A 24,385-nucleotide genomic window follows, 5' to 3' on the forward strand; every position below is an offset into this window, starting at 1 on the left:
AAATCCATCCCTTGACTGTGGCCCTATTCAAATGAAGTCATAGCCTTGTAGAAACTCAGCAGTATCGCAGTTTGTTTCAGGGCAGAAGAGGTCTCTTAGTTTTAGGGAAAGGTGGCATGTGTTTAAAATCCTCAGCAACACAAGCAATAAGGACCAGCCATCTCCTTCACCACGTCCCTGTAACTCAGCACCCTTCCGGAGTTAGCAGCAAGCCTTGAAGGGATTTGGAGATGTCCAGGAAGGATGGGCCAATACGCAGGTTGCCCCGGTGCTCAGGGACTCCTGGCAGAGGGCGGGGATTTGCCAGATGCTTCACAGAGGTGCTTCTCTCCTTTCCTGCAGGAAGTGGTTTCCGATGAAAGGCATCACGGTGGGCAGCTCCTGGAGGAACCAAAGTTGCTGCATTTCAAAGGCAACACCTTCAGCCTGCAGATCTCTGTCCTCGACATTCCTCCATTCCTCTGGAGGATTAAACCATTCACCGCATGCCAGGTACTGGCCGCACGGTCTGTCACACCCACAGCTCTGCGTTCCCCGGCAGCGTGACACTGGCCGCACGGTCTCTCACACCCACCACTCTGCGTTCTCCGGCACGCGTGACACTGGCCACACGGGTCTCTCACACCCACCGCTCTGTGTTCCCCGGCACGCATGACACTGCCCGCACGGGTCTCTCACACCCACCGCTCTGTGTTCCCCGGCACGCGTGTCACTGGCCGCACGGGTCTCTCACACCCACAGCTCTGCGTTCCCCGGCACGCGTGTCAACACGCTGCCAAAGGAATCTCATCTCGGGACTGTCTCGGGGATGCCACAGCGTGGGCTGCGCACAGGGAGTGAAGGTGATGGGCACCCATTCATGTGTTTCTAACAGGTGGGAAATAAGGTACTTGCCAGTCAGGGATGTGGAATTTCTCTCCTCTCCTATTAGAATTGTTGCTCAGTATAGGTTGAAGATGGCCCAGTTAACAAGCTAAGAGCAAGGTTTGTGTGTTGATTTGTTTTCACTGAAAGCGGCTTATTAGGAGACATTGTTCTAATCATAGCCAACAATCAATCAACGGAATGCCAGGGAGAAGCTTAAGGGTGATGATTGTTAGAGCTGGGGCTGGCAGGGTGAGAACAAGATATATTTATCCTTTTGTATGGGGAAAATCTTCCAAAAGTTCATGAGTGTGTGTGTTAGAAAAAATAGGCCTGGATCCCACAATTTTTTGGACCAAAATATATCTTTTAATTTCCCTTTTCCATAAATTATTTGAAGTATCATATTTATAAACAGACTCTAAAGAGGCATTATCCTTTCTCTGCTTTTCAGTTGGCGGTTTCTCCTTTTCAATCCATTTGACAGCAAGCACTTCAAAAAGTTTACAGAGGGGCAGCCATTACAGCTTGGTGGGTTAATCTGCTGCTTGCAACACAGGTGCCTTCCCACTCAAGAGTTCAGGTTCAAGTCCTGGTTGCTCTGACTTATTCTGCAAATGTTCCTGGGAAGGCAGCAAAGGATGGCCCAAGTGCTTGGGTTCCTGCCACGCACGTGGGAGACCAGGATGGAGTTCTTGGCCCATGGCTTTGGACTGGCCCAGCGAATCAGGGAATAAACCGACACATGGAAGATCTCTTTGTCTCCCCTTCTGTCACTTTGCCTTTCAAATTTCTTAAAACAAAGTTTCTGGGGATGGAATTAAAAGACAAGTTTAGAGGCAGGCATTTGGCGTGGCTGCTTGGTATACCCACGTCCCTTGAGTACCTGAGCTCAACATCTCACTCTGCTCCTGATTTCAGCTTCTTGCTAAAGTAAACCCTTGGAGGCAGCAGCAATGGCTCAAGTAGTTGGATCCCTTTGACTCTTGTGGGAGACCTGGATTGAGACTCCAGCCACTGTCTTTGGCTGACCCAGCTCTGGCTGTTGTGGGCATTTGGGGACTGAGCCAGTAGATGGGAGATCTCTTTATCTGCCTTTCAAAAATTTTTTAAAGATTTATTTATTTTATTTGAAAGAGTTACAGAGAGTCAGAGGCAGAGAGACAGAGTGGTCTTCCATCTGATGGTTCACTCCCCAAATGGTCATAATGGCCAGAGCTGGGCCAACCTGGAGCCAGGAGCTTTTTCCAGGTCTTCCACAGACTGGTGCAGGGGCCCAAGGACTTGGGCCATCTTCTACTGCTTTCCCAGGCCATAGCAGAGAGCTGGATTGGAAGTGGAGCAGCCGGGATTGAATTTGCACTGGCACTGCAGGTGGCGGCTTTACCTGCTATGCTACAGTTCCAACCTCACTGCCTTTCAAATTTAAAATACAAAACAAACAAAAAAAAAGCTTAAGTAAACCTCTAGAAAATGTTTATTCTGATAAAAAAAAATGTGAGAGGCCAGCATCCTGGCACCCAAGATTAAGCCTCCACTTGCCATGCTTGCAACCTGTATGAGCACCTGTTCAAGTCCCAGCTGCTCCACTTCCAATCCAGCTCCCTGCTGATGTACCTGGGAAAGCAGTAGAAGATGGCCCCATACTTGGGCCTCTGCCACCCGTGTAGGAGACCCTGATGGAGTTCTGGTTCCTGGCTTCTGCTTTTGGCCCATCCCTGGCCATAGCAGCCATCTGGGGAGTGAACCAGCAGATGAAGGTCAATCGATATATATCCTTCCTCCCTCCCTCCCTTCCTTCTTCTCTTCCTTCCTCTTTCAAATAAATCGGTTTAAGAATTGAAATCCATGCATAGTTTTTCATAATATAGATTTGCCATGAACTATCTGAAGACCCCTCTTACAGCAGGACCTGTCCATAAGGTAGGCAGGTTGTGCACTGAATAAAATAGCATTTTACATTCCATTTTCCACAAACTTCTCAAAGTATGTTTTTATATCATGACATTTGTGTATTATTATCCACCTGTCTTTTACTAGAGTTTTTACTTTAACATTTCAGGGTGGTTCTGTCTGGATCATTTTTAACAATTTTGAATACAGGCTAGAACGAAAACATCTCATCAGCTTGTGACCCTGACGTCCATCACCAGCACTGTCATTATCAGCAAACTATACCATAGTTTCTTAAACCAGAGTCATCTGGGTCTTCAAGGGCCCGGCTAGTTCCCTAACTCTGAGAAAGCTTTTGCTGCACTCACACCGATCAGGACTCACATTGTGCTAGCCACGGTATGTTGTAGAGAGCCCTGTGGGGCTTGTAACCTCCCTATCCTTGCAATATTCCTTGTTGTAAAACCTCTGCAGAGGGGTAACCACCTTTCAGGATGAGAACGAGCTGAATCACAAGACAAAGTCTCAACTGCACCATGATAGTAAGAAAACTGTTGAGCCACCAACCCTTTCAACTTCTGAACTTCAGCTTTCAAGTTGGACAAGGTGGAAAGTTTCAGACTGGCCCCCGTCTGTGAATTTCAGCCCATCCACAGCCATACCGGGCACACACTGGCTGCAGCGGTTAAGTCGCTGCTTGGGATGCCCACATCCATGTCCGAGTGCTCGCAATCCAGCTTCCTGCTACTGCGGAAAGCCTCACCCTGTGAGGCAGCAGAGAAAGATAAAATCCTTGAGCCCCTGCCATGCTTGTAAGAGACCCCAGGCTTCAGCCTGGCCCAGTCCTGACTGTTGTGGGGCACTGGCAAGTGAACCAGTAGATGGAAGACTGATCAATCTCTCCCCCCTGCTTCCGCTTCTCTACCTTTCAAATAAGATTAAAATAATTTTACAAAATGTTTAAGCAGCACTAGTATCTCTCAGGGCCCAGAGTCTCTTTGCTCTTTGCACACTCAGCACAATTCCTTATGGAACAAGTTTTCTTTGACCAAAAAAAAAAAAAAAAAAGTATTCTTTAAGCCATTTAAGACCTAACCATGTTTTTCTGTTGGCAGTATCCAAAGTTTCTAGTCCAGATTGAACTTCAGAGTATTGCTAAAAACAAGCTTGATTGTCATGCAGATTTTTCTGTATTAATCTTTTAAACGAACTCCTTTTCTCCGGCTTTAATGCAAGTGACAGCCTAAAGAACTATTAAGTTTAATGCTTGGCTGGCACTGTGGCTCACTAGGCTAATCTTCCGCCTGTGGCGCTGGCACCCTGGGTTCTAGTCCTGGTTGGGGTGCTGGGTACTAGTCCTGGTTGCTCCTCTTCCAGTCCAGCTCTCTGCTGTGGCCGGAGAAGGCAGTGGAGGATGGCCCAAGTGCTTGGGTCCCTGTACCCGCATGGGAGACCAGGAAGAAATACCTGGCTCCTGGCTTTGGATCGGCGCAGCACCAGCCATAGCGGCTATTAGGTGAGTGAACCAACAGAAGGAAGACCTCTTTCTCTGTCTCTCTCACTGTCTAACTCTGTCTGTCAAAAAAAAAAAAAAAGTTTAATGCTTGAAGATAAAAATTCAGATGAAAGAGCCGTTACCTTAGACAGACAGCACTTACACAAGCATGCCAACACTAGGGGGACCTAAGAGCCCTGGGCAGAAGAGGTTTAGGAGGCTAAACAGGACCAGCCAAAGCTTAGGGGCTTGGCTGACAAGGAAGCCCACGTTTTACTGCCGGGATGGGTTGGATGGCACGGGGGTTGCGAGCGTGTATAAATATTTGCCTGTTGTAATTGAGCATAATTTGAAAGAGTCTTGGAAGCCTGAGAAACAATTTAATTTTCTCTGCATCAGGAGGCTTGCCACTGGGTTTTCGTTTCCACTTCATTTTTCTTCCCCTAAATGGCTTTCTGCTTTGTTCTCCCTTTCTGCTCACCACCCCTGCCACCAATTTCCTGGCCCCTGTCCTCTTTGAAATTCCTCAGCTTCTGCGAGTGCACATTGTGCCTGGCTTAATGGCCCTGCTGTGTTTGCTTCAGGCATCAGATGCAAGCACTTTGGGGAGGGTTGGTGTTCAGCCTGCTTGAACCTCATGTAGAACATCTTGTGTGCTACAAAGTTGGCGTGGATAATAGAGAATGGCTGTTTGGTAGAGCTTAGCAGTTAGGAACTAGCAGGGCCCTCTTTCTTGCTATCTCAGAGAGCAATGGTGGAGATAGCAAATCACACTCTCCCTGACATCATTTACAAGCCTGTCCATCCTCTGGTATGTGTCCCTGTCATCTTCCAGTGCCTGGACAGCCTCTCCTAGCACTGTCTTCCTTCTACCACAATGTGGGATCTGCTATTGCCCCCATCACAGAACCAGCCTCTGGGAGTAAACGCTTCTGTTCTCTGGAGGTTAATGGGACCCAAGAGCCACGGCATTATGGCTTCCTTGAGTCTTTGCTGGCTGTGGAATAGAAAATTGTAATAAACAGTAAATAGTCAACTATTAATTGTTTTAAATCCAACAAATCACGGAGTCAGGTTGCCCCGTCCCTGTGATGAAAGCAGCTGTCTTTTCAGCAGACTTCGTATCTTGGAGAACTCGGTGTCTGTCTCCTGCGAGGAGGAGACTTATATTCGCTCCATCTGATGGGAATCACGTTGAAAACACTTCCAGAACTCTCTAAACACCCATAACGTGGGGCACATTGTCCTCCCGTGTTACTTGCCACATTCCTTTCAAATCACCGAGCAGGTTGGTGATTTGGGGTTTGGTGGTGTTTTTTGTTTGTTTTTTTGTTTTTTGATATATAAAAGCAAAGATGATTATCCCAAAAAACAGTCTAATCACTTCTAATCCTATTATTTTTAATGTTTTATTGAGTACTACTGGCAGCTGCTACTCAAGTCAACAATAAAAAAATATTCCTTGGATACTGCCTTAAAATCAGATTTTTAAATGTTTTGTGCACAGAATGCAAAGAGAAACTAGGGCTTAGTGTGTGTTTCTGCATGTGTATTGATTCTCATGCTTTTTTTCTGCAAGGAAAGATGATCCCTACTGTGGGTATTGTGTTTTTTCTTTTCTCCCCATACTTTCAGGAGGAAATAAAGGAAATTTAACAAGTGATGCTAAAGAAAACACTTTTGAATTAGTGGTCAGTGTCATTTTTTTAAGGAGAATAAGCAGCACCAAGGGTTTCAATCTACTGCTAAATCTTGCTTAAGAGTGGGACCTTGAGCTCCGGTTATCCCTGGTGTCCAGGTGTTCGCATTACACTATAAATGACTCAAATTGCAGTGTTGGAAGACCAGCACTTCCTTAGTTCAGCTAAGTTAGGCTGTAACCCAGAGCACCTGTACCCCCACAGCTAGCCCTGTGTTATCGTGACTTTCATCAAAGGGGAGGGTGTAGTTATACACAACTTTGCTGATTTGGAGAAGTCAATTCCCTGAGAAGTACTACAGAGGAGAACAGAAAGAAAAACTGAAGAGCAAGGGATGATGGATGCCCACAGAGGCCAGGCAAGACACAAGATTTATCATGGCAGGCATCTGGCTCCTGTGATCCCTGAGCCAAGGAATCATGTGACAAAAGCAGAATTCCTGGGCAATCTGGCAGCATTGGTATCTCCCACCCTTGACCCATGAGGGACCACAATGCTATTCCCTGAAGACTGCCAACAAATTGCTTAGTGTTCCCTCTCCTGTCAAAAACCCCAGTCCCCTCCTAAGCTCCATCTAGCAGAGACTGAGTGGACTACTAGTGAGCTGTAAGAAAGTATAATGGAGATAGGAAAATTGGAGACAGTGGCAGTGGGAGAGAGATGGAAACAAACTGCTTTCAAAGGATAATGTTTCCAAGAAAATAAAACCAAAAAGAGTTACCTGTAGTGCTTACAGGTACAATGCCAAGTACTGATGATCATGAGATAAACAGGAGGGATGATGTTACTGAACACACAGAGATGGCACCTGCATGCATGTGTCATTAAATGGTATCCCGAGGAGCTCACGACACAGGGAGAAGTGTAGGAGAGTCAGTTAGGAAGAGCTGCCCATGCTTTGTAAGCCAGGAGGAGGGGTTGGCAATGAGTAGGAGTAGATGACAAGAACTGGCAGAGCTTGGAAGTGCATGTCATGGTTCAATTTAAGAGAGATCTTTGAGCACTTCAGGGAAACCGACTCTCTCTGATGGTTACCAGGAAGCCCAGCCAAACGTGCCTGCTGTTGCAGTGTCTTTCCCAGGGGGAAGAGAAGAGTTCCTACAGGAAACCGTTTGTACTGGAACGAAGAGGGAGTCACCATTAAATGTGGCTGTGCTGTCCGGCGGGTGGTACAGGGAGGTGGTGGTCCAGCCACAGTCTCTTTGGTGACCAGTAGCTGAGTGCTTCTCCCAGCGTCTCCTGGAGAGAATAGCTTCCCTTTGGGCCCACTTATGGCACCTTTCAGTGTTGCCCAACTATAGAAGCTTCTAAGAGAATTTCTGCAAATCTACTGCAGTATCGTTAAAGAAATCCATGCATATCTTAAAACAGTGTGCATATTCTATGAACCTATGAACTTTTTGAAGACCTTGTATATACACAGATGTCAAAAAGGTTCTGCTTTAATTTTTTTTTAAATTAAGAAAGTTTTCCTTTGAATCCATTTTTCCACTAACTGAATTACTCTTCTAATTCCTCAAAGTGAATCAACTAAATTTTAATCATGGTCCTTGGTCTTATAACATATGCTGGCTCCATCAGTCACACTTCAGAATCCAAAACTTTCAGACATAATCCATCTTTTTCTACCTTTCAGCTTTACTATTGTAGAAAATCATGCTTATTGGCAAAAGTTAGAGCAAATTAGTGAGGTGAGAAATAGTGGGATAAAAGTGAGGATGAGGATTAATAGAGGTTGAACACACATGGTCATTGCCAAGGGACCCAGCCGTATTTGAGTAGGAAAGAGACTGTTTCTTAGCACAAAAAACAATATTGATGACATATTCTAAAGTAACAAGCCTAAGGTAGCCCAGTTGGTGGCAAGCATTGGCCGGGATTAGTAATGATGAGACATTGGCATAGATTTTATACTTCCCCTCTTCATTTAGTAAAAATTATTTACTTGCCCCTTGAGTATTGGAAGAGAACCTACTTTGTTGTTTCTTGTTTATCCAGTAAAATGTCTGACTATTAGCAGATACCTTACTGTAGAACAAATTGAACAAATGAGTAGATAGCAAACTACATCACTAAATCTGGGGTGGCTATGAGAGGATTCTTCAAAATGTTCATGGAAAATATAACTAAGATGTGTGTATTTTGGTGCAAAACATTTTGAAATCTACATATCATGTTTTCATGATATACATTTTCCATGAACTTTTTGACGACCCCCTCACACATCTGATTTTGGCAGTGGGTAAGGATTTTTATGCTAGAATATGTCGACAATGTGACATTCTCATTGAATAGCAGGAGTTTGTAGTTTCAGTGAGTTCCTTAGCATAATTTTCATGTCAGAAGATATCATCCTACCCCAGGCTTAGATGGAAGGATGAACGATAGGAGTACTTTTTTTTAGTGGAAAACTGTGCTGATTAATTTTTGATGGTATTCTTTCCAATTGTGTGTGTCACCAAGAGCAATGCGAGCTCTCACAGTGTGGTTTTGGAATTCAAATGTTATCAATTGGAATTGACATTAATTACTTTAATGCTGCTTGGCATATGCTCGAACGTTATTTCTACAACAATTCCACCAAAGTCACTTAGGTAATTATCTCTGCTGCGATCATCGTCGTAATTATTGCTATTAAGTCTCTCCTGTTTCCTGTTCATCTCAGCCGGGCTCTGCACACCATACCCCTCTTCTCTCCTCCATCCTCCCCGCAGGAAGTCCCGTTCTCCCGCGTGTGGAGCAGTAACCGGCAGCCCCTGCACTGTGCCTTCTCCTTGGAGCGCTACACGCCCACCACTACCCAGCTGTCCTGCAAAATCTGCATCCGGCAGCTCAAAGGCCATGAACAGATCCTCCAAGTGCAGACATCGATCCTAGAGGTGAGTCCTTGATGCCCAGCCTTTCAAAAGGATGACCAGAAATAATACAGCTAGACCTAACTCGGTCATGCTACTCAGGTTCTGAAAGAGTACCCCAGTGCACAGGCTCTTTTGATTGCTAATAAGAGCTGAGCTTCCTACTGGAAAAGAAAACTCAGAGCATAGACACTGTGGAGGGATCTTCAGAGAAGGAACAGCCTGATAGACTATGAAGGGCTTAGAATATCGGTTGAAATTCTTTACTGGTTGGAATGGTTGAGATACAGACCGTAACAGGGTCACATTCTCATAGGTCATTTTGTTTGCTTTTGGTGGATCTGACTGGTTTTCTAGAAGTACGTCGTCTCAGGTGCATTATTTCTTCCAGGGGCCTGTGTTCCCTGTCTGCTTACATTTTCTCATGCTCTCTGGGCTTAGGGCTATGCAATTCACATATCTATCAAACCTAGTCCATTTTCTGTTACCATAATGAAATGCCTGAGGCTGGGTCTATTACTATAACGAAACCGGGTTATTTGGTCATGGTTCTGGAGGTTCAACTGCATGGTATCTGCATCAGCTGAGCTCTGATGGGGATTTTGTAGTGGATGCTATCACAGTGGGGGAGCATGCCCAAGAAATCATGTGGTGAGACAGGAAACACACGTGCCACCAATAACTTTTAGAAGACCTAACTCAAGAAGTACCTTCATCATTCCTCAGGGCAGTGTCCCCAGTGACCTTCCCCTGGTTCCACCTCTTAAAGGTCCCACCAGCTTTACACCACCACACTGGGGACCCAGCTTCCAACACATGAACCCTTGGGGGACAAACCGCACCCAAACCATAGCACCTGGATTCATCAATTTAATAAAGTGAACAGCATAGGCATTAATCTCATGCTACAAAGTAAGGAAGAGAATTAATAAAGGGATAAAGGACCTTGTCCAGATCAAATTGCCATTGAAGGGCAGAGTTAAAATGAGATCCAAGGGAGAATTCACTTGGGAACATTCGTGGACACAGGATCTCTGCCATGCTTTGATTTGCCCTAAACTAGTGAATGATTTCATGGCTTTGGACTTGAGCTTGTACAGTAGAAAAGAGCAGTCCCTCCTGAATAGTAATTTGAGGATAGCAAGACAGAGTGCCAGAGAGATATGATGCTTTAGTATAGCTGTCTTAAAGTAATTCCTATAATTCCTAGCTAGTGTAGGAAAACATATTTTATTGCTTACCTGTACAGACTACACATATATACACATATCTATTCATATAAATAATACATTAATGTACGCTTGGTAGAAGGTTTAACACATTTATATACATGCAACCCGACTTTATTCTTTGAGAATTTGTAGCTATATAACATTATTGCTTCTCTCCATTCTCATTGTAATTCATTGTTTATGCAAAGTTAAGTATTGCTAATCTCCCAAATAGTCTTTCTGGAGACTGGATGGCTTTCCAAAGGATTATACTTTAAAATGGATAGCTGTCTTAACTGACATGTTTTTGCAGTATTTGAATTCATTATTGAGAATTAGCATTATGTGCTAAAGTAGTTTTGATGGGGAAGGTAGATCCAGAAACCTAGGGGTAGGATATTTTTAAAGCCTCTTACTTGAACAGTTGTGGCATATTTAGTGCCATACATTTAAGAGTAAAAATTGTGGGCAAGTTTTAAAATAAAAGCAAAAGGAGAAGTCAAGAAGAACTGGTTTTCAGAAGCAAGCATAGAAAGGCAGGACATAAAGATGCCTCCAATCCAAATCACCATAAATGCCTGCTGACAGATTCACACAAGGATTTCAGGTTTAAAGGTTTGTTTTTTTGACACCCGTATGTTGGAGATTAGCGTGTGCTATTACAAGAAATTCGTCTATGAGGAGTATGATAGGGTTACTGCATTCCAGTACCTTTACTCCTTGCTTAAAGTGTCAAAGTGCCTGGAAATAATTTTAGCTGATACAATCTTATCCCTTGGAATTCCAGTTCCTTTTCCAATGGTTGACAAGTTTCCAGTCACTTTGCAATGTCTTGAGAATGGCATCACAGTATCTTCATAATTGGAGGCAACTATTCTAATGGTATTTTGATATTCATTGTCAGGCAATAGTCACCCCATTGGTAGGTAACTGCCTCTTGGAGGCTTTTTTTAAGCCTTCTGTCTTAAGAAGGATCAGTTTATTAACGGCTTCAAGTATTACCACAGGAATGGACCTACCAGGAATCCATGGCTATATAACAAACCATTTCTTTGAAGTCTAGTCTGCTATTTTCTGTCAGAAAAGAATAATTTTGAAAGCTACAATATTTCTGGTTCTGTTTCATTTGCTTTCACCTTTGTCATATAACCATCACAACTTTGTGGATGAAGTATTGCCATCACAACTTTACACAATGTTAAAGACTAAGAAAGCTCAACCTTTTTGTCCATGCTCATTGAACAGATAAGAGAGGAAGGCAGAGTACCAAACCCAGAGACGGACTAACAGATCCCAAACGAGGGGTCTGACTTAGCTGCCTTAAATGTGGACTTTGGCCATAATATAAGCCTTCTGTCTTTGAGGGATCAGAGGCTGGAAACAAACACCTTTGTTTTTGAATATATGAAAGAATACAAAAGTTGAGAAACTCCTCCCTCTAGTTTCTACTGTACTCAAAGTCAGAAAGTACATAAGGATGCTTATTCCTACCTGATTTGTAATTTTAGAGGCTAAAGAAATTTTATAAACCATGGTTAAAAAAAATTATGTTATAACCTACTTTATACAATGAGAAGCTCAGTTGGTTTGTTTTATAGCCGCCTAGTAAGTCATAACAGAATTGTCCACCACACTTGCAATAACCACACCCAAGCTCTAGTCAGTCGATATCTGCCATCCTTCAAGTTAAACTCAAATGTCCCCTCCATGAAGCCTTTCCTAATACCATTAAAGACTAATGGGAATATCACTCAGAATATATTTTTCTTAACCCCTTTGCTGTGTGGATTTCCTGATACTTGTCTTGAAGCCAAGTTGTATAAAGGAATGAGTGCTGATATAGCTATTAGGAAGTCCAAATTTTAGTTGCAGTTGTGTCACAAACTACCTGGGTAACTTTTGCCATACTTCAAACCCTCTGTGGAGTCTATAAGAAATGAAAAAAAAAAAAAAAGACTGATTAGGAAATTGAGGCTGAGAGGGGCTGGGTAGCATCCAACGTCACTGATCTATGAGGTAGAGAGTCTTCCTCCTATTTGGGGTCTTCCCGATTCCACACACCATGTTCTTTCTGGTAGAGCATGCTAATCTCAGATACTGGGAGAGTTTTTGAGAAGCAGTGTCCTATAACATACCAGAGAACAGAACTAAAATGAAGGAAAAGGCAGTCATGGAAGTTACGATGGTTTTTAAGATACCTGCATTTCACATCAGAGCACCTTATTCAAGACCCCACTACTCCACTTCCAATTCCAATTTCCTACTGAGGCATCACCTAGAAGGCAGCAGGTGATGGTTCAAGTACTTAAGTCCCTAACACCCATGTGGGAGACCCAGATTGAGTTCAGCCTCCTGGCCCAGCCCCAGTGTTATGGACATTTGGGGAGTAAATCACTAGATGGAAGATTGATTTCTGTTGGTCTCTCTGCCTTTCAGATAAAATGAAAATAATTTTTTTGAAGAACCTAAAACCAAAAGTAGAACCACTTGATATAACACATAGAGTTTCCAAGAAAAGGTTATAATAAGCAACATTTCTCAAATATATTATGACCATGAGGCTGCTCTTTCTCAGGGCATCTTCTGTAATATCCTCTGGAAATGCTGGGTTAAGGCAGTGTGTTCCCTTGTAGTGTGCAATAAACGATTACCTATTTGATGAATGGTTAGAGGAGATGGGCTTTAAAGGCTTCTAAGCATAGAGTGATGACAGGAAGAGGGAAATGTTGATTGCTATGATTTGATAAATGTCATGCTGTACCCCATAGATATATTTGATTGTTGGGCATTAATCAAAAACTCTAGATAGAAATGCTTATTCACCTGATTTAATCACCAGCCATTGAATAATTGTATTGAATCATCACATTGTGCCTCATAAATATGTCTCATATTTAAATTTTTGAAAAGACATTGCATTTCCACAACACAACCCTCAAAATGGAATTGTGTTAAATGGTTATGGAAAGATAGACAGCACTGTCAATAATAAAATCTGTGCATTAGCCAGCTTCCTCAACTGAGAGATGGCTGAAGCAACACTCAGCATGTATGATGACTTCTAGTTGCGTGAGCCTGGGCGCTGGGCTGCGAATGGGCACTACCATAGCAGGAAGCCATGTGCTGATCAGGGCGGGATTGCAGGGTAGCTCAGGAAGGCGCATGTTGACCCACAGGAGGATGTAGGTAGGTTCCTAATGTGAAGGAGACCTTCCTGGGAGTTCATCATCCTTTCTGGTCCTTTAACCCAGGCTCAGATCTGATACTTTATTTATTTACCTTCAAAAATAGAGCTGCACAATAAGCTTACTGTTAAAATCCATGCATAGAAAAAAATCTTCAAAAAGTTCATGTAGTATTTGTATGATGAAAAAACTAGGCAAGGGTTTCCAGATTTTCTGCACCAAAAGGAACCTTTCTTTAACTATTTTCCATGAACTTTTTGAAGCTCCTTCATGTTAGTTTTCTTTTGCTGTGTAGCAACATACCACAAATCCAGCAGCATAAAACAGCAGCTGTGATTCATCTCACAGCCTTTGGCTAGTCACACAACCAGACATTGCATGACTGGGTTCTCTAATCAAGGTCTCACAAGGTCAAAATCAAGGACATGTTCTCATGTGGAGCTTAGGATCTTTTTCTAACTTTATTCAGGATATTGGCATAGTTCATTTTCTCATGGCTATGATACTTAAGTCCCCACTTTCTTGCTGGCTGTAAACCAAGGGTTCCCTCTCAGTTCCTAGCCACATGTCCCCCCTTACAGTCAGCATTGTGGCACAATAGGTTAAGTTGCCGTCCCAAAGCCAGCATCTCATGAGCTCTGGTTTGAGTCCCAGCTACTCCGCTTCCAATGCAGCTTCCTGCTAATGCAGTAGATGGCCCAAGTTCTTGGACCCCTGCCACCCATGTGGGAGACCCAGATAGAGTTCCAGGCTCCTGGCTTCAGCCAGGCCCAGCCTCAGTCACTGCGGCCATTTGGAGAATAAACCCCTAGAAGGAAGATTTCCTTCTTTCTCGCTCTACTCTGCTTTTCAACTCAATAAATACATTATAAAGAAGACACAAAGGAAATTCCAACATGTTTATTTTCTTGCAGGCCCATAGAGGAGACGCTTCCAGATAAGAGCTACCTCTTCCCCCTCTTTAGGGAATTCCTTGTCTAGATCAGGCTGACTGTGGAAGCTCTCCCTCTCAATTCAGAGTTCACTGACTGGAGGCCATCACATCAGCACAGTCCATGAGAGTGATTCAAGCAGGAATTTCTCATCCTTAAACCTCTGGTAGTCTACTTCAGCTTAGCACCCTCTGCAGTCCCCCACATTGCTATGTGATTTGGCATTGCAGAGGACAATCTGATTGCTGCAATGCACCAGAATAGCAAGTCCTCCTTGGAGCATGGTGAGCACACAGCATGAGACGCCCCCAGCCTACCCCTCTGCACATGCTGGTGTGGATGTTGTCTCTAACTCCTGGCTGGCTCCTCTACACCAAAATAATATAATTCAGAAACGAAGCCAATGTATTTATCATTGAATCTCATGACTTTAAAACTGGGGTTACAGCAAACTTTCTGTGATCAACACAGAAGCAGTTCTCTTTTGTAGCTTTACCTAAAAGGTGCCTCCCAGCCTGCTCCTCTATCAGCCTGTTCACCTTTGGTCATTAATGTCTGTTAGAGGGTCATTCCTTATACTGGTCTAAAACATGTCATCTGCTTGCTTCTTCCCGCCATTCTAGTTCTATCCTGAGAGCCAGAAACAAAGGATCCAATTCTGCTCTCCCCTGGATGTTGGAAGCTTGTGACTGTAACTGCCCTGAGTGGAAGAGGCTGCTGTAAATCTCTAGCAGGATTTATTAGACTACTAGAGAAGCTCCTTACTATTTCAGAAGGGAAAGAAGCTTGTCAAAATACTTTATATAGCACATCACAACAGGCAGCCACCGCACGCATGTGTGTTAACTTCACACGTGGAGAAAAGTGTTGATCGGTGATACTTTCAGTTGTATGTGATCATGCTTTCCTTGCTTTCTTTGTAGAGTGAAAGAGAAACCATCACTTTCTTTGCACAAGAGGACAGCACTTTCCCTGCACAGACTGGCCCCAAAGCCTTCAAAATCCCCTACTCCATCAGACAGAGGATTTGTGCTACATTTGATACCCCCAATGCCAAAGGCAAGGACTGGCAGATGTTAGCACAGAAGAACAGCATCAACAGGTAATTGGGGGCAACTTCTCAATAAACCATGTTCCTTTGACAGCCTTCAAAACCAAGGTGGTCAAAACCATGTGGTCTCCAGCCCTTGCCATCTTTTGGATATCACTGGCTATGTTTCTTATGTGGTCCCACTAATAAGTGGGAAAAGAACAAGATGCGGCACTGACATCCCACTCTGCCTTTTGGGGATGTCATAGAAAAGCCTGACCTTGTTTGTAGTCCCATTCATTACTCCAATGGAGACTTAAGACTGTTTCATGCCCTGGCTGTTTGCAAAAGGAGTTGAGATAAGGAACCAGACAATGTGTGCTTAGGTTATGGGCAAGAGGGAAACCAGCAGTCCAGCCTTGAGGGAACAACAGAATGCTGTACTAGTATGATGGACAGGTTGGCTTCCATCAGCCTGGGGCTATACGCAGATGGTAGCTGTCTCCTGCCCCAGACCTGGAATTCCCCCAAACAGAACCCCTTGAGACAATACTGGCCACCAGTGTGTTATCCTTGGAGAAGCAAATGACCTCATGAGTCTGGTGATTGGCGATACCACTCCCTGAATTCAGGGAGGTAAGGCAGAGAGAGCAGGGCTGAGAGATCTCTCTCCCATCTGCATTCAAGGCACTGCATGGGGGCTTGGTTCCAGGCTGAGTACAACAAAGGAAGCTTTAGGATAACAAAAGGATATGAAGACAGAGGACCTTAGAGAAGCAAAAAGGTACTGTGAATGCAGACGCTCCTCATTGATGAGCTAGCAGGGTAGTGGAGTTCAGCATGGAACTGAGAGATTCATAATCAATGAGAAAGGGCTGAGGTGATGTTCATCACAGCAATGCACCTAGCTTTTGGCTCAGCTGGAAGGGTAACTCTCAGGAGAAGGCACTGACAAATGCAGTCTCCTCTGCCTAAGCCCCCGCATACCACAGAATGAATAGAAAAAAGAACAAGTCTGCCAGAACTGTCTTACTTCCTTTTTCTTTTGAGGCAAAGCTTCATTTTCTTAGTGTTGGGTTTGCTCTGTCATTTCCATTTTGTGTTCTTTATTGTCACGGACATTTTACCCAAGTCTGTCTTTTCTGAAAGGGAGGACTGGCAAGAAAAGATAGAATACTACTTCCTGTTTCCAAAGTCATCCAGAATCCAAGAATGAATGACCCAAGGAGAAAGCAGTCAGGCTTAGAGAAGACAAGACAAGTAGGCCTTCCCACCAGAGAATACTGAACTTACAGAGATAGGCAGTCCCTATCAAAAAGATGGTGTCTTGAAAATGAAAGATAAAAATGTATATTTCCCAGAAAATTTGCCAAAGGATGAAAATATCTTGTATTCAACCTATGAAAATCATGACTATGTTAAGTGCACTGTCATCAACATGGGGACAGGAATGGACAACTCGCCCATGACTTGGTTTAAAAAAAAAATTGGAGGGTAGGCATTGTGGCACATCTGCCTATGACACTGTCTACGACACTGGCATCCCATATTGGAGTGCAGGTTCAAGTCCTGGCTATTCCATTTTCTATTCCGCTTCCTGCTAATGCAATTGAGAAGGCAAATGGAGATGGCTCAAGTATGTGGGCCCCTGTTACACGTATGGGAGATCAAGATGGAGTTCCTGGCTCCTGGCTCCAGCCTAGCCCAGCCCTTGCTATTGGGGCCTTTCAGAGTGTTAACCAGTCATTGGAAGATGCCTCCTCTCTGATGCTCTGGCTAGATAGATAGATAGCTAAAGAGAGGCGGGGGGAGGGAGATGGATGCATTGGGCAAGGACTCAGCAGACCTGGTTGATAGCCCTAATTCTGCTATCATTCCCATCTACCTAAACAAATTAGCTACCATCTGATGCTTTTTCTACAATATAATTCATTGATTTTTAAGCTACAATTTCAAAAAATTTGCCCAAAATATTTCATACCTTGGGATTCTGTCTTTAATTTGCTGAATGAGGGTGTTATGTACTCCCACCTTGTTCCTTGTTGTTTCACATTTACAGTATCCATAAGAGAACTCCAGAGAATGTCTCTAAAGGCATGAGTCCCTGACCATGCGCAGAGGAAGGTTCACTTCAAGCTAGGAGCTGTGCCTAACAGCCATTGTGTCTGGGGAGTAATGAGCAGCAATGTAATGAGCATGACCTCCAGGGTCGGGGTCATAATCTTGAATCCTTGATATACCTGTTCGTTTCCCCTCCAAGACCCCATCTCCAGGAAAGCGTAAGTTTCCTCAACATCAGGAATAAACAATATTTTATGGAAACTTTCTAGAACAGTGACCAGACTATGCAGATTCTCCAGAAGTGTTAGCTAGTAACATAACTAGCACTGCAATTAAGATTAAGGTACCCTGAATACAGATTTCCACTTCTATCTTTAAGTCATAATTATATGCAAGGAATCTTCGAAAAGTTAGAAGTAGATTTCAAAATACATTTTGGAACAAAAAAATTGAAATCCATGCATAACATTTCTTAAATCATAATATGTATTTTCATGCATTCTTATCTTACTAGAAAGTGAGAGACAGGGAAACCTTCTATCCCCTGGTTCACTCCCCAAACACTTACAAGCTTGTGAGTCTCACCCGGACCAAAGCCAGGACCCAGGAATTCCCTTCAAGTCTCCCATGTAGGTGCCAGGGGCCCAGGTCCTTGTGTCGTTACCTGCTGCTTCCAGTGGTGCACATTAGCAGGAAGCTAGATCAGAAGTGGGACAGTCAGGACTTGAACCAAGAACTGCAGCGTGGGATGCAGGCATCCCTAGCAAAGACTTAACCACTGTGCAAAACACCTGGCCCACCAGGTACTTTCTGAAGGCCCCTCATAGCCAGTATGGTTGTGGTGGCATTTCCACACTGGATACCCGAGTCGTGTAAATACATGTAATCCACTCCCATAGAACGTCTTTGTCAGTTTCAGTCAGGAGCATCGCTGCACCTCCTCTGTGTTCTTTAGTGTTACTCCACAAGTAGTCACAGGATGGACTGAGAATGATTTAAACAAGGGCTCAGCAGACTTTTATCTATACAGGACCAGATAGGAGACAGATGGGATCAGTTGCAATGACTCAGCAACTATTGAAAGCAGAGCAAATACATAAAGAAACAGGTGTGGCTGTGTGCTAATAAACTTCATTTATAAAAACTGGCTCTGACCCATATCGGGCCCACAGCAGGAAGTTTGCTGGCTTTTTTTAAGATTTATTTATTTGAGGGGTAGAGTTAACAGACAGAGGGAGAGACAGAGAGAAAAGGCCTCCATCTGCTGGTTCACTCTCCAAATAACCACAATGGCCAGAGCTGGGCTGATCCAAAGCCAGGAGCCTCTTCCAGGTCCCCTAAGGGCCCAAGCTTTTAGGCCATCCTCTGCTGCTTTCCCAGCTCATCAGAGGGAAGCTGGATCAGAAGTGGAGCAGCCAGGACTCAAATCAGTGCTCCTATGGGATGCTGGTGCTGCAGGCAGAGGCTTAGCCTATTATACCACAGCACCAGGCCCTATAGATATTTTTAAAAGATTTATTTATTTGAAAGGCAGACTGGCAGAGAGGGAGAGACAAATAAAGAGGAAATGCATCTGCCGGTTTACTCTTCAAATGCCTGAAATAGCCAGATCTGGGTCACCACAAGCCAGGAGCCAAGGACTCCATACTGGCCTCCCAAGTGGACGTCAGGGACCCAAGTACTTTGGCCAACCTCCACTGCCTCCCCAGGTACAGTATCATGGAAGCTGGATGAGAAACACAGCAGCTAGGACTCGAACTGTCACTCCTACATGGGATGCAGCACCTCAAGAAGCTGTGCCACTACTCCAGCCCCAATAAATAAATGTGTAAAAAAGAGTGTTATCCATCACGACTTCTCCTTGTATAACCCTACAGTTGCAGATAATGTGTGGAACTATTTAAAATGCAGAAATCTAAAATTGCCAATAAGCCATTATTATTGGGTACAAAAGCTATTCCATAGCTTGGGATTTCATCCACAAAACAAAACCCAGTCTTTCTATTCAGAGAATTCACCTCACTTGATCTTGTGACAGCACTTTTATGTGGCTCTTCCGCCATGCACCCTCCATCCGGCTTTCAATTTCCCAAAGTGTTAAAAAGCAACCAAAGCAACAGCTCTCAAATCATGTAGAGTTTTCTGAAGGGAGTGGAAGAAAACATTTGCTTTTATTTTATTGCCAGAGGAAATGTTCTCTTCCCGTCCTCTTTGTAAATGCAAATACCGCTGGTGATAATCTGCCTTTTTCCCAAGCAAATGTCTACTTAGATCTAAATAGGAAAGAAAAGACAAGGAGCCTGAAATGAAAGATTTAGCCTCCCTGAGAGTGCGAGAACTGTCACTGATGTGTGCTATGAGGCTGGCAACACAGGTGGCCCTGAAACTCGCCTGGCATATAGATCACGGTTTGGCAAAGAGCATCGTAGATAGCAGTTGCAATTATAGACACTGAGCAAACGGTGACTGTTACTCAGAGTCCACCCTTGCTACATTTCAAAGTGGAGATGGCTCAGTTATTTAGTAAACCCCGCTGCAGTAATTCTCCACTTCAATGTTCTTGGCTACAGCAATTGGCAGGTGGACTGGATGAGAATTAAGGAATTGGTCCTGCAGAGGTAGGTGGTGGCAGAGTGGGGTCAAGGACTTAAACAACATCAAACTAATGACAAAACAAATAGTTGCCCCATCTAAACTTTCATAATGCTTTGTATTTTTATACTTCCCATAAAAGATTTATTTAAGGAAAAGTTAGACAGCATGTGCTTCCATCTGCTGGTTCACTCCTCAGATGGCGATGGATGGGCCAGGCCAAAACCAGGAGCCAGGAACTCCATCCAGGTCTTCCATGTGGAAGACAGGGGACCAAGCATGTGGGCCATCCTCTGCTGCTTTCCTAGGTGCATTAGCAGAGAGCTGTACCCAAAGCAGAGCAGCCAGGACTGGAACTGGTGCTCGTATGGGATGCTAGCGTTGTAGGCAGTAGCTTAGCTTGCTGTGCCACAAAGCTGATCCCTTTTTATTAAGATTTTTAAATTGTGATTAAACCTTCCTCAATAAGGACCATCTACTTAGAGGAAATTCAATAGCTGTTTCGTGAATGAATGATATGGGATTTTGCAAATGATAGTGTACTTGGCCCTAACAACTTGCCTTCTAATAGAATTAATATGAGGAAGCATCAGAGGTTTTTGAAAGTTAGTCTTAAAACAGGCTACAGAGTGGTTGCTGTGGGGGCATCCTGTCTTGCCCCTTGGATTTTGGGCAGTGCTCGGGGCTCCATGGTTAGATCATTCTTGCGTAAGGCCTCCCAATTCCAGGCCCCCCGTGAGAACACAGCCAGCTTGACCAAGTTGCTATGGGAACAGAAGCAGAGGCTATGGGCGGATGAGTAGAGGGGAGACCAGAATGGAAGAAAAGATTCCAAAACAGGGAGTAGCAGATCCATGACATCGTAAGTCTTCCCAAGGCCCTCCCCCGAAGAGTTGACTTGTTGGACAGTGTGTGAGCACTGCCAGGGAAAAGCATTGTTCACCAGTCAGCTAGTTAGAAGGGTTCAACTGTATTTCAGACAGGAGGACTAAAGGGCAATGATGCAAAGTCTGAAGAAACCAAACTTGTCCAGCTCGTGGCTGATGAGCAGTGCTGTAACAACTTTTTCTTTTTTTAAAGATTTATTTGAAAGTCAGTGTCACTCAGAGGAGAGGCAGAGAGAGAGAGAGGTCCTCCAGCTGCTGGTTCACTCCCCAGATGGCCGTAAGGCCAGAGCTGAGCTGATCCAAAGCCAGGAGCCAGGAGCTTCTTCCAGGTCTCCCACATGGGTGCAGGGGCCCAAGGACGTGGGCCATCTTCTGCTATCCCAGGCCATAGCAGAGAGCTGGATCAGAAGAGGAGCAGCCGCGACAAGAACCAGCACCCTATGGGGTGCCAGCACTTCAGGCCAGGGCGTTAACTCGGTGCACCCTGTAACAACCTGTTTCCCACACATTCTCACACCAAGATCCTGCCTTTGTCTTTCCTGTCCACCCTCTTAAAGGGATACGAGGGAATAGTGAGTAGGCAGAGGGCTGTGGGAAAGGTCAGAGGGAGGCTATGAGACAGTACCTTAACCTACCTCCAAATAACCGGTCAGCATCCACTGCATGCAGGACAGTCCCTGCGCTGTGGGGAGTGGGGTGTACATATTTGTATTCCGGGCTCTTGTCCTGCACCAAGACAGCAATGCTAGGTACTGACATATTGAAAGGAATTTACTCAAAAGGGGAGAAAGTGATCACACACACACACTCACACAGACATGAGTGCAGGTTGACCCACACAGAAAGAGACCCACCATGAGTGGACAGTGGGCCCAGAAAGAGAAAGGGTGAGGAAGTAGGAGGAGCACCCCAGCACCTGCATTGCTGGCCTTTTTTATGAAGTCACAGGGAGTGCCTTTCCTGGCGTAAAGCCACCTGGGAGTTTTCTGATGCCTCCGTAACGTTCCACGTGGAGCTTCATATCCATACTTCCAAGGCACCTTTCCTCCAGGTCCCAGATGAAGCACAGATGCATCTTGGGAAAGGAGGTGTTCTGAGTGACAGGTAGTATAGAACTACCTCATGGGGCAGGGCTTGTGGCTTGCAGGTATCTCTAGCTCAATAGAGCCTACCTCACTGCCTGCCTATCTCATATCACCTGAGCCAGGTTTCTTTGAGGGGTGGAGGAAGGAGGGTGAAAGAGAGGGACAAGAGTGGCTACAGAAAGACAAAGTCTGCTTCATTTTGTTCCTTTACTATGATTACATCCAACTAAGCTTTCCTGGTTCTATAGCCTAGGGGGCTCAAAAATACACCATAACCTTGAAACAATGAGAATGGGGATAGAGCTGCCATTTCCTAGAAAGAAATCTTCAAGACTCTTCTAAGGAGAATTAACACATAGGGCCGTAGCATTACATAGGCCCTTGGAGGCAAAATATGTTGGAGCCTAAATCAGATTTTCTGGTTTTGGCCCAGTGGACTTACGCAGCCTCTGAAATCTGAGAAGCCCTTACGGGGAAGCCAGAAGGCCGCAGCACGGCAAAGTGGTGGGTGTTGGGGCTTCATTCTGCCAAAGTCAATGACTCATGAAACTGCTCGCTAAAACGAAGCTGCAGAGAGACAGCCCTGGGACACGTTTAACCATGAACAAGCTGTATGCAGTTTATAAGGGGCAGGTGTCCGTCCTCAAGGCAATGTGGAAAAGCAGCTTTTTATATTCCTCCAAGAGAACTAACATGCCCACTGGTGGCTCCAGGAGATGGTGTAAGGGGTGTCATATTTTTTCCAGGCTGTGAGTGAGTTTGTGCTGGTTTTTGAAGGACTAGGTTACCCTCCTGCAGACTAATGTTGCTTTCAGAAAAGATGGACATTCCAAAGCTCAATTATAGCCTAAATGATCCCCTTCTTGCTGCTCACACAGTACTAAAAACCTGACAATATCAGTATGTCGTTATGTTTTCATAATTTAAAATAGTATAAGACTGACTTTACCTACTCGTTCAGTGTTTCAATTGTTTGTGATGTTTTATTGAAACACATGTTGAGTTATTACAAACTGAGGTACGTAGGAGCCAGAGTTGTGACTCGGCAGGTTAAGCTGCAGCCTATGCGACTGGCAGCCCATACTGGGGCACAGGTTCTAGTCCCAGCTGCTCTACGTCTACTCCAACTAACTACCAATGCGCTGGGCAGGCACTGGATGACGGCCTGAGCACTTCGGCCCCTCCCACTCATGTGGGCGACTCCTCTGGAGTTCCTACTCTTGGCTTTGACCTGGTCCAGATCTAGCTGTTGTGACCATTTGGGGTGTGAACCAGTCGATGGAAGATCAAACTCTCGGTGACTTTCCCTTTCAAATACATAAGTATAGCTTTTAAAAAATTTAGTGAAAACATCAAAGTGAAGGGTGTAAATAAATATTTCACTCTCTGCCCTTTGGGATCAGCAGAGCAGTCTTTTCTCATGGAGTCAAAGGTTGCCACTTCTTTTTCACCCTCGGGATCCTCAAAAAGGTTTCAAGGTTCTCAAAGAGCAAACTTGTTTAATTTCAGTTCTTTCCCAGTACGATGAAAAGCAGAGATTGAGTAGTTTTGCTTGCCTTTTTCATTTCCCATCATGAGCAATTGTCACAGGAATGAAACTGGGGGATTAAAAACGGACTACAATTTGCTTTGCTCTCTTTTGGCAACTCGCAGGCAGTAGTCCAGGTTCCAACGTTTTCACAGGAAGGTACTTTAAAAACGTCATGGGGAAATGCAATTAAAAGTATAAATTTATTTTGATGCAAAAAAAAGTTTCCTACTATATGTAAAATATATCATGTGCAAAAATAATGCATTGACTGCAAAAGTTTTTTTTGCAGCAAAATAAACTTTTTAACTTTTTTTAAAAAATACAACACCTCTTTGAATCTCGCTTGTACATTACCCAAAGAAGATTCTTACCTTCAATTACCAGCAAGTGGACATGGGAAAAGGGTAACTATGAGAGGAGTGTATTGCCACTCATTTACCTGCAATAATTCAGGTACCTCTCTCTGAGCAAAGGGGAGCAGAACCCAGCATGCACTCAGTTAGTTGCCTGTAGCATCTTTTCCTTTTGGGTTCTGCCATCCTGCCTTCCTTCCCTTGGGGATCCCTAGGGGGCACTGGCAGTTCAATGACAATTCTCATCTCCTGCCTCCCCCTACCCCCACCCCCCTTTTTTTTTTTTAACTTCACTTGCTTTGTCCTGAAGGCTGCCTTTGACGCACTGGCCAAATGTTTATAGTGTGTCCACTTCCTACTTTTCAGTATAAATAGCTTTTCTGTTTGCCTCTAGAGAACCTTATGGAGGGCTGGTTTTGGTCACATAAGAGGCTTTCATTAAATGAGACAATTAAGATGATAGCAAAGATATTAATATTTTGTATTGTGACTATGCTTCAATTCCCTATTTGGTACTGTACAGAAAGATCAGACACTGTTCTTGGAATGATACTTCTTACAGGTAGCTTAACTGAATTTTCAAATTTTTGTATACTGATTACCCAGAAAGAAAATATTTTTAAAATATACTTTTTCAAGGCTAAAGAAAGGCATGTTAGATAGCTGACCTAAACAAATAAAGCCATTGGCCCTGGCATTACAGATAGAAGG

General features: G+C 44.2%; 1 protein-coding gene across 7 annotated transcripts in view; it reads left to right on the top strand.

Annotated features, from left to right (window-relative positions):
• The window catches only part of UNC5D (unc-5 netrin receptor D), a 585,082-nt gene that overhangs the window by 546,937 nt on the left and 13,760 nt on the right, over positions 1-24,385 (top strand). For all 7 annotated transcript variants that reach the window (XM_051833981.2, XM_051833975.2, XM_051833985.2 and 4 more), the window contains 3 exons: positions 343-492; positions 8,667-8,831; positions 15,059-15,237. In XM_051833981.2, the coding sequence (XP_051689941.1) occupies positions 343-492; positions 8,667-8,831; positions 15,059-15,237 (494 nt within the window). The remainder of the gene's footprint in view (positions 1-342; positions 493-8,666; positions 8,832-15,058; positions 15,238-24,385) is intronic.

The sequence above is a fragment of the Oryctolagus cuniculus genome, chromosome 2 (genome assembly GCF_964237555.1).
Source record: "Oryctolagus cuniculus chromosome 2, mOryCun1.1, whole genome shotgun sequence".
Lineage (NCBI taxonomy): Eukaryota > Metazoa > Chordata > Mammalia > Lagomorpha > Leporidae > Oryctolagus > Oryctolagus cuniculus.